This window comes from Eschrichtius robustus, chromosome 2 (assembly GCF_028021215.1).
Source record: "Eschrichtius robustus isolate mEscRob2 chromosome 2, mEscRob2.pri, whole genome shotgun sequence".
NCBI classification, from domain to species: Eukaryota; Metazoa; Chordata; class Mammalia; order Artiodactyla; family Eschrichtiidae; genus Eschrichtius; species Eschrichtius robustus.
Genome location: NC_090825.1, coordinates 174325781 through 174334824, shown reverse-complemented (window position 1 = coordinate 174334824; position 9044 = coordinate 174325781). Strand labels below are relative to the sequence as shown.

At 58.7% G+C, this 9044-nt stretch overlaps 1 protein-coding gene across 4 annotated transcripts; it reads right to left on the bottom strand.

Annotated features, from left to right (window-relative positions):
- Positions 1–1050: 1050 nt before the first annotated feature.
- On the bottom strand, positions 1051–7628 carry GPR108 (G protein-coupled receptor 108). 4 transcript variants are annotated; one of them, XM_068537132.1, is made up of 18 exons: positions 7470–7628; positions 6630–6749; positions 5765–5815; positions 5453–5535; positions 4507–4631; positions 4339–4421; positions 4183–4251; positions 3982–4086; positions 3638–3771; positions 3454–3529; positions 2881–2954; positions 2674–2791; positions 2466–2596; positions 2337–2380; positions 2034–2083; positions 1766–1849; positions 1548–1672; positions 1051–1365 (listed from the first exon to the last, which is right to left on the bottom strand). In XM_068537132.1, exons 1-18 carry the CDS (start codon positions 7587–7589, stop codon positions 1293–1295), a joined length of 1665 nt encoding a protein of 554 aa, XP_068393233.1. In that variant the 5' UTR covers positions 7590–7628; the 3' UTR covers positions 1051–1292. The 4 variants fall into 4 exon arrangements, with proteins under 4 accessions (XP_068393233.1, XP_068393236.1, XP_068393232.1 ...); XM_068537135.1 differs by having other exon boundaries at positions 4339–4400; positions 7470–7627; XM_068537131.1 differs by lacking the exon at positions 7470–7628 and adding an exon at positions 7006–7178.
- Between the last annotated feature and the right edge of the window lie 1416 nt (positions 7629–9044).

Here is a 9044-nt window from a genome sequence, read left to right as displayed (position 1 = left end):
CACTTCCTTCTTTGTCTGGCTGGGCTATATATTCACCTGGGCCCTAGTTAGACACATTTCCGCTTGCAGGAAGCCTTGACCCCAGCCTGATTCCTTCCCGCTGGCCCATGCCTGTGGTGCCCACCAAGGAGTATTTTTCAGAGCTCCAAAATAGGTTCAGAGCATTCTAGATAAAGAGTGAAGTGGGGCGGGGGAAGAAATACATCATGGGGGTCTGCCCAGAGGTGTGTGTGCAGGTGTGTGTACAGGTGCATCTCTAATCTGAACTTCTCAAGGTTCAGAGAAATCCATGAAAGGTCAGGCTGTGTTGCAGGGCACTGTGCTGAGCCAGACTCCCATTATCATGTGTGATACTCAACTCTATGAGGTCCCCATTTTACATGCAAGGAAACAAACAGAGAGGTTAAACCACTTAACAGAGTCACACAGCAAATGGGGTTAAGGTCAAGAGGCTTGGTGGCAGAGAGTCTAGGTGCAGAGGGGCAGTGCACGCAGTGGGAATGGGCAGCTCTGGAACCAGACTGCTGGTGTTTTTGAGTCCTGAGCCTTCTAACAACTTGTTTGCTGTGTTACCTTGGGCAAGTTACATAGCCTTTCTGTGCCTCATAAGCTTTTCAAGAGTTAAAGACCCTGGAAGCCTTAGAATAGGGTGTGGCATACAGCACTCAGCCTGAGCCACTTGTGAGTCATCCAATGACCATTTTTTTCTCCCCTCCAGCCTTTGCACATGCTGTCCCCTCATCTGGGCCTGCGTCTTTCCCCGCTCTCTCTGCTCACCTCTGATTCCCCAGGCTGGGTCAGGGCCCTGTGATGGAACCGTCTGGTGACACCTTGAGTGTCGGGACTGGATGGGTCCTGGTCACTGCCCTGTCCTCAGGACCCGGCACAGGGCCCGGCACGCAACTGAGTGGTCGCTCAATTGACATTTATTGAATATGCAAAGCAATGGATACTGCAACCTCTCCCTGCCCCGTGCCCCCGACGGATCTCTCAGTTTCAAACATAACCTCTGCATTAGCTCTCAACCCCCAGAAAGGCAAGAAACTGGGGTAGCAAAACAGATCGGTCATTATTGTACAGCTGCAAGTGGGGACAGGGCGCTCAACACTTGTGAGGGAGGGGGGCTGTCTGTCTTCTTCTGAACGGGCTCCAGGAACTCAGGTCCCAGGGAGCTGGGTGCCGTGTGAGCACCGGCCCCCTCCTCCCCACACGCTCTTTGGGAGAAGCCGGAGCAGGGAATGTGTGAAGAGAGGAGGATGAAGGATGACGGAGTGTCCGAGGTGGGGACATGATCACAACAGCTCTCGCCTGCTGGTCGATCTGTTGACTTTGGACAGGCCTTCCCGGAACCCAGAGTCGGTCACTCTGCAGGCAGACAGTAAGGAGATAGTCCGTGAGCTGAGGGGAGCCAGGCCCCGCCCACTCAGCCCACCATGCCCACCCCTGAGGCTCTTGGCCCCGCCCAGGCTCCGCCCACCTGCACTCACAGCCCCGCCCACCCGGCCCCTTGCTGCCCAAGCCCCACCCACCCCAGCCCCAGGGCTCACACTTCTTTCATCTGCACATCCTCCTCATCCTCTAGGGGCAGCTGCAGGTACGGGTTATCCCTTGTGGGCTGGAACTTGTAGCCCGTGAGCACGAAGAAGGCGAGCGTGGAGCCCTCCACCAAGAGCTGGGGGCCGAGTGGGAGGGTCAGGCACACGCCCCCGCCTCCACCTCCACTGTCTGGGCCACGCTCCGCCCCACCTGGGGCCTCAGTGCTCACCTGGTACAGCCACTGCCACTGGAAAGGCACGGCCACCCGCAGCAGGATGGCAATGATCCTTGTGAAGTAGATGTAGCAGATGACCTGCAGGGACATGGGTGGGCACAGGGCCGAGGGACCACTGGGGATGCCTGGGGAGGGGGGCTGGGGATTATGGGCAGAGGGCGGGGGGCGGGGCTCCGAGGGACTGCAGATGGAGGGGTTAGGGTGGGCGTGCCAGTGGGCTGGTTGTTCCCCCTCCCAAACTTCCCGAGCACAGGGCTCCTACCATGACATAGTAATGCCGGAACAGCTTGAGCTTGGCCAGGTTCACTGCCGCTGAGGGGGAGGCACAGAGAGTGGGGGTCAAGGGAAGGAGGCTGGGGGCAGGACGAAGGGGACGGGGTGGAGAAGGGCTGGGGACAGGAGGACATTTGGGTGAGTGTCTCAGGGGCATAGTGTGGAGGGGGATGTCCCAGGAATGGTGAGGGGGTGGAGAGGCAGGAAGAGGCAGTCAGAGGGGATGGAAGGGGCATCCAGGGGTCAGCAAGAGGGAGCAGGAGCAGGCCGAGGGCCGAGGGCACAGCCTCACCCTTCCCATCAGTGCCAGACGTGTCCTGGAGATGCCGGATGGACCTGGGAAGGAGTGGGTGATATGGGGGGCAGTCAGCACTGCCTCCACCCGTGCCTGCAGGGGCGGGGGGCGGGTGGGGGTCCTCACCAGACCACGGGGAAGAGGATGGCGCCGCAGCAGATGAGGTCCACCAGGAAGAGGATCTCCTTCCAGATGCCGTAGTCGCTGGCGCCCTCCTCGCGGGACTCGATGACAATGTAGGCCACGTTGGCCAGGACCTGCGGGGCGGGGGTGGGATGGGTGGGCCCAGCCTGCACTCATGTCCACCTGCCCACCCTGGGGCCTCCATACGCACCTGCAGCGAGATCACGATCCCGAAGACCTTCTTCTCCTTGTCGGACAGGATGTACTTGATGAAGGCCCAGCCGGAGCCGATCAAGGCGATGGTGATGAAGAGGAGGGCGCCCTTCAGCCTGGCGGAGGGGGGCAGGGGGTGTGGTGAGACTGGGGGGCCCAGCCCTCCCCTGCCCGCCTCCTGCCCCCAGCAGAGAAGGGCACTCACAGATGCGTGATGTAGTGCATGACAGCGAGGCCTTCGATGGGGTGGCCCTGGCTGTTGATGAAGTAGTAGTTGATCTGGAGGTGGATGGACGGACGGACAGTCAGACAGATGGACCGGGGGATGGAGAGGGTGGATGGTGGTGGTTTGGGAACACGGACAGTCACTGTCGGATGGGTGGCCCGGAAGTGGACCGAACAGGTCATGATCAGGATGGTGAGTGGACTGAGAAAACGGACAGTCACGGCCAGAACGGTGGCCGGACAGATGGCTGGACAGTCACAGCCACGACAACGGAGGGAAGGTCATAGTCGGGTGGACGGACAGTTAGACAATCAGCCCGGTGGACAGTCACAGCTGGACCCACAGACAGTCAGACTGAAAGGTGGGCTGTCACAGCTGGACAGGACTGGATGTACAGCTGGCCACAGTGATGAAATGGATGGACACATGGATGGACAAATGGAACTCCCAAGCCCAGGGTCTGCAGAGATCTGAGGAGTGGCTTGTAGGGGCTTTTTCCTGGCCCCTGAGACCCCAGCCCACCCCATCCTGCTCCCGGCCCAAGGCTCTCACACTGTGGAAGAGGAGGGAGACGCTCTTGGTGAAAGCCAGGGCTGCCATGAGCCAGTGAATCTTGAAGACGTTGTACCTGGCAGCGGGGTCGGGGACAGAAGAGAGTGGGAGGGCATCGGTCAGGGGTAGGAGTGGGAAGGTGTGATGAGGGGAGGTGGGGAACCCCCGGGGGCAAGGGCATTACGTGTTCTTGCAGAGGATGGACACCCAGAAGATGCCAGAGGCCAGGAAGCAGGCAGACATGACCATGTACAGCTTGAAGAGGGGGATTTCCGCCGCCGACAGGAAGCCTTCGGGGTTCTTCTCCCGGATCATTACCTGGGGAGGGGACAGCGGTGGGCAGGGGCATTGCGCACTAGCTCCAGACTTGCGGGGCCCTGAGCGTTGAGTCCCCGGCTCTCCCGGTCTCTCGCTGGCCGACTCCCTGCTTCTGAGCCTCAATCTTCCCGTCTCCCAAACGGGCACGGAGTACTGGCCTGCAGTGAGCGCTCCGCGAACCTGCCGCCCACCCTCGTCACCCCTGCTCACCGTGATGTCGAACGGCTGCTCCCGGCCCGGCACCGAGTTGTAGCAGTTGTGGAAGTTGAGGCTGTACTGGCCTTCCTCGGCCCTCGAGCCGATCACCACGTGGAACTGGGAGGTGGGGCAGACAGAGGGGAGAGGAGGCCTCAGCGTGGGGGGTCCCCGCGCTGTGGAGGGGAGGGGCTGCGGGCACCCCCAGACACTCACACTGAAATTGTAGGAGTTGTTGAGATGGCCCAGGCCCAACACCAGGTCCTGGTCCTTCTCACCGATGCCCTGAGGGGACAGAGGACCTCCATGGGGCATCAGCCGGCCCCCCCCCGGGGGCGGGGTTTCCCCCCTCCTGCCCTGGCTTCCCCATACCTGCTGGTCTCCTTGTGACCCTGTGGGTGTCAACTTGGCCTTGTCGGGTGCAGCAGTGGTCCCTGCCAGGGGCAAGCAGGTGACTTTAGAGATAGACAGCAGAATGACGGGCGGGACGCGTGGAGCGGCCCCGCCCACCCGCCCCTCCGTGCGGCCACCCTGACTCACCGCCATCCACCTTGGGGGTGACCCTGTGCTCTGACTTCGGGAGCTCTGGTTCGGAGGGCGCTTCGGGGAGGAGCCCGGGAGAGATGAACAGCTTCTTCTGTTCCCCATACTTTCGTACCTGGACCCTGTGGGATGAGGCTGGGAGGCTGAAGGCTGGGGTCAGGGACACCTGCTCTGCTAAGGGACTCAAAGGCCCCTCGGGCCCCCTGGGGCTCAGCGTCGGGCTCCATCAGTGGTCACCAAGTTGTAGCATTTGGCCACCACCCATCGAGATGGCTGCTGCATCCCTGAGCTGCCTGCACTGAGGATTAGTTGTCACTTCCTGTGACACTGAGTCACTCATTCTACTGAAGTACACGCTATTTAAAAAGAAAATGCTGTATATACAGAGAGGCAACAGAGTATCTTTGGACCCTGGGTTCAAATCCCAGTTTTCAGCCTCAGTTTTTTCATCTTTAGAATGGGGATAATAACAGTCTAAGCAGTCAATGAGTTAACACCTGTAAAGATCCCAGGACGCTGCCTGGAGCACAGGGTGCATCCTACAAGCACAAATGACTGGTATTAATACTCACAACACCCCTCTGTGTTGGGTCTTCTGCCTTGAGACCCTAATACTCCCTGGGCACCCCTCCTCTCTCTCCCTCCCATAATCAGAAGGCTTGAAGGCAAAATTAAAAAGCGAGTGTGGGAATTCCCTGGTGGTCCAGTGGTTATGATTCGGTGCTTTCACTGCCGAGGGCCTGGGTTCAATCCCTGGTCTGGGAACTAAGATCCCACAAGCTGCGTGGTGCAGCCATTAAAAAAAAAAGCTAGTGACTTTCTCCAAAGGAGTCAAGGTTCTTTCTGGCTGGTTCTGATTCCACCTGATCAGCTCATGTGGGTAGCACAACCAGGGAAACCCCAATGATGGATCTTAAGGGGAGCCACCAGCCCCCCAACTCACTGCAGATCCTTGGTGTTGATGAGGAAGAGAGCCAGGAGATTGCTACTGTTTTGCCGGAGAGGACAGTCGTGAGGGTCTCGGCTCTGGAGAGTGGGCAGCAGGGAGCCTTGGTTACCCCCTCCCACTGGTCCAGCCTCACTCTGCCTTCCTCCCCATCCACCCGGGCAAGGGAGGGTCTCTTCCTGCTCCCCCCTCTGGGAAAGGACAGGGACCTTTGGGTTCCAGATGCTGACAGACCATCCTCCCCTTCCACCACCCCTGCCCCTCCTCACTCCCCCCCTCCCCACCTCCACCTCTGCCCCCTCCACTTACTGAATAGGAAGGAACACTGCCAGATCGAACCCGGGTCAGACTGAACCCCACCTGGCAAGAAAAAGAGATGATGTGAGGGACACCAGCAGGGACCTCCAAGCCACCTCTATCAGTGGCAACAGTAATGTAACCTCGAATTTCCTGAAAGCCTACTAAACGTGAGATTCCGTGTTCACTCACTTCACTGACTTTTCCCATCTGCCCCCAGCCCCCCAACCCTCTTCCTTTAACTCCTAACCATTCTTGCCCCTTGACTGGGATGTCACTTCCTCAGGGAGACCTTCGCTGGTCCTCAACCTAGTCCACCCTGTTTCCCCCCATTTAAAATGTTGATGTAAAAAATAAATTAAATAGAATGTTCATGGCTTCCTGCCTTGGGCTCTGGAAGCCAACACACTTGGATCTACATCCAGGCTCTTGGACTCTGAGTAAGCCACATGCCTCTGAGTCTGTGTAAACACCCGTAAAATTGGGTTTACAGGTGTAATATTTTCACAGCATCCCTGAGAGGTGGCTATGACAGAACAGACTCATGGAAATAGATTTGCATGGTACCTGGTACCCAGCGGGCGTTCAATAAACACTAACTTCTCATTTCGACTGCAGAAACTGGGGCTGTCTTGTTCACTGGTAGGCTCCCCTCCCCCCAGCTCAGTGCCTAGCACGTACTGCATAAGAAATTATTACTCCCAAGTTACAGATGAGGAAACAGAGGCTCAGAGAGATCAAGGGACTTGTCCAAGATCACATGGGTGAGAGGCAGAGCTAGGATGTGAATCCAGAATTGGGGGGTGGGGGGTGGGGGGCGGAGCTCAGAAACTTGTGCACCTCTCCCTCCTCCAGCAAACTCCTCAAAGCCCCTCACCAATGGGGCTTTCTCATCTGTCTCCTGGAGGCCCAGCCGCAGGAGGGTCAGGTCCACCTCCAGAGAGCCGTTGGTGTAGAAGCCAAAGCTGTTCAGCTGGATGTCTGCTCGCTTCTCCCCCTGCCAGAGACCAGGAAGGCAGAGGCAGCTCAGACTTCCCACCAGCCCAGCCCCAGGGCTCTAGCATGAGGTTCCCCCAAGGGCTTCGGGCCCCTCTGGGTATCTCTATATTTAGGACAGGTCCAAAGGGTGACGGGAGAGGTTGAGAGGGCCACTCTGGAGGCCATAACCTTAGACCCATCCCAGGCAGGGACAGAGTGGCTCCGGATCCTCTGGCCACTGTTCGGAGAGTCCAGGATTCCGAAGTCTGGGATACCTGGAAGTCTCCCCACTGTGTGAGCATCACCCGGAGAGCAGAGTTACGCATCTTGGGGTGCCTGGCCCTCACCTCCCGGAAAATTTTTAGATTCCAACTGAGCCCCCAAGATCCCAATGAGTACCCAGAGGACCCCATTCTAGAACCCCCAGGGACTTCCCTGGGTGGCGTCAAGGGTCCCTAGCGTCCCCAAAGCAATCCCAAGAATTTAGAGGACTCAGAGTCCGCTGTCTCGGGAGATGAACCAACCCCCCCCCCACCCCGGCGGGCGGGGCAAGACTCCAGCGCGGCTGGCCAGGCAACTCCAACAGGAGGACCGAGGGGGAATCCTCGGACGAGACCACTCCGGGCCGGGGAGCGGGGGGCGCTGGACCGCTCCATCCGGACGAAACCACTCCAAGCCAGGGGCTTTTCCGGGCCAACGCTGCGACCCACACCCCAGACCGCCGCACGGCGGGACTCACCGTCAGCGTCAGCCGGTGGATGCGCCCAGAGCAACCGCCTAACAGCAGCAGCAGAAGTAGCCGCTGCCCCCACTCCGCGGGGCTCCCGCGGGCGAGCCCCCTCCTCTCGCTCACTGCCATCTCTGAAGCCAACGCCTCCCCCGACACCGCCTCTGACGCCCTCAAGCCCGCCAATCGCCGCAGGTGGGGGGCCGACCCTTCAGCTTTTTACAGCCCGCTCAACCAATCAGTAATCGTCTCCTCTCGAGCCCGCACCCGGTACGACACCAAATGGACAGCCCGGGCCCCGAATGGGAGTGCTGATATCGCTTAACCGCACCTCCACGCTCACCAATCACTAGAAAGATTGTCCCCGGATGTACTCTGATAAACAGTCCATCCAACCAATTGTGATGGATCTGATATCCGGCCTCTAAAGGGGAATTCCTCCATCCACTCTTAACTGACAGACCCGTTCAGAACTACATTACCCAGAACGCAGGGGGAGCAAACAGCTCAATGGGGCGTTCAATAAACTACACTTCCCAGTATCCCTAAGGACGGACGTCCCCTTTCTTACCCCGGGGATGTGGCTCCCAGCCAAAGCTCAGGCTTTTGGTAAACACATGCATTTGCTAAAGCCTGTCCTGTTCTCCTAATCTTACTGATCCACCGAGAGGCCAAAACCTGGCCCCAAGCTAAATCTTGACCCTACGATGACCCATGATCCCAGGCTGAGTCACCAGCCTTAGGTGGACCCTTCTGTCCTGGAGTGAGGCAACTGGAGGCCCATCCCCAGATCCCAGGCTGGTCTTGAGTCAGGCTGAATCCCGGCCCCAGCCTGAGCCCCCTACCTGCAGCTGAGCCCTGACCTCCGCCGAAACCTAGACTCCCCGACCCCCTACTACCCTCAGCCTATACTGAGCCTTAATCTCTGGCTGAGCTTCCACCTGGACTGACCTCAGATTAGGACTGACCTGTGGACCTTAGTTTGAGTCCCAGGCCTTCGACTGGGTGGCTGACCCCTCTGCTAAGCCTCCTATCCCGGTCAGACTCCATCCCAACTGTGGTGCCGACCTGGGATGAATTCCAACTTCATTTAGAGGCTGAGACCCTACTCCCAGGCTGAGCCACCGAGTTCCAGACCCCAGGCTGAATTCCTCATTCGATCTGATCCTCCAGCCTCGGGAGCACAAGTCTACTTTGTAATTTGAAGTTTTCTAACTCAGAAGCCACCAGCAGGTGGGGCCAGGTCCTCGCAGAGCCATCTGTCCCAGTGTGGGCTCCCGGAGCGATCCTCCTGGGCTCCTCGGTTTGTGTACTGGGAGCCTGCGGGCTCAGAGCCTAACTTGTCCCCGGGGGCCCGGAGCCCCCAGCCCCAGCAGGGCGACTGTCACCTCTGTAGCCAAAAAGAAAGCACCAAAAGAGGGAGAGGATGAAGGAGGTTGCTGCTAGGATCTCTCCCCTTTCATCCCAGTGCCTCAAAGGGATTAACAACGTGTGAACAGACTTTTATGAGAGGGACGACAGACTTCCAAGCCCCAGGGTTCTAGGGGCGGCGGGGGTGGAGTCAGAATCCCAGGGTCGGTGCAGACA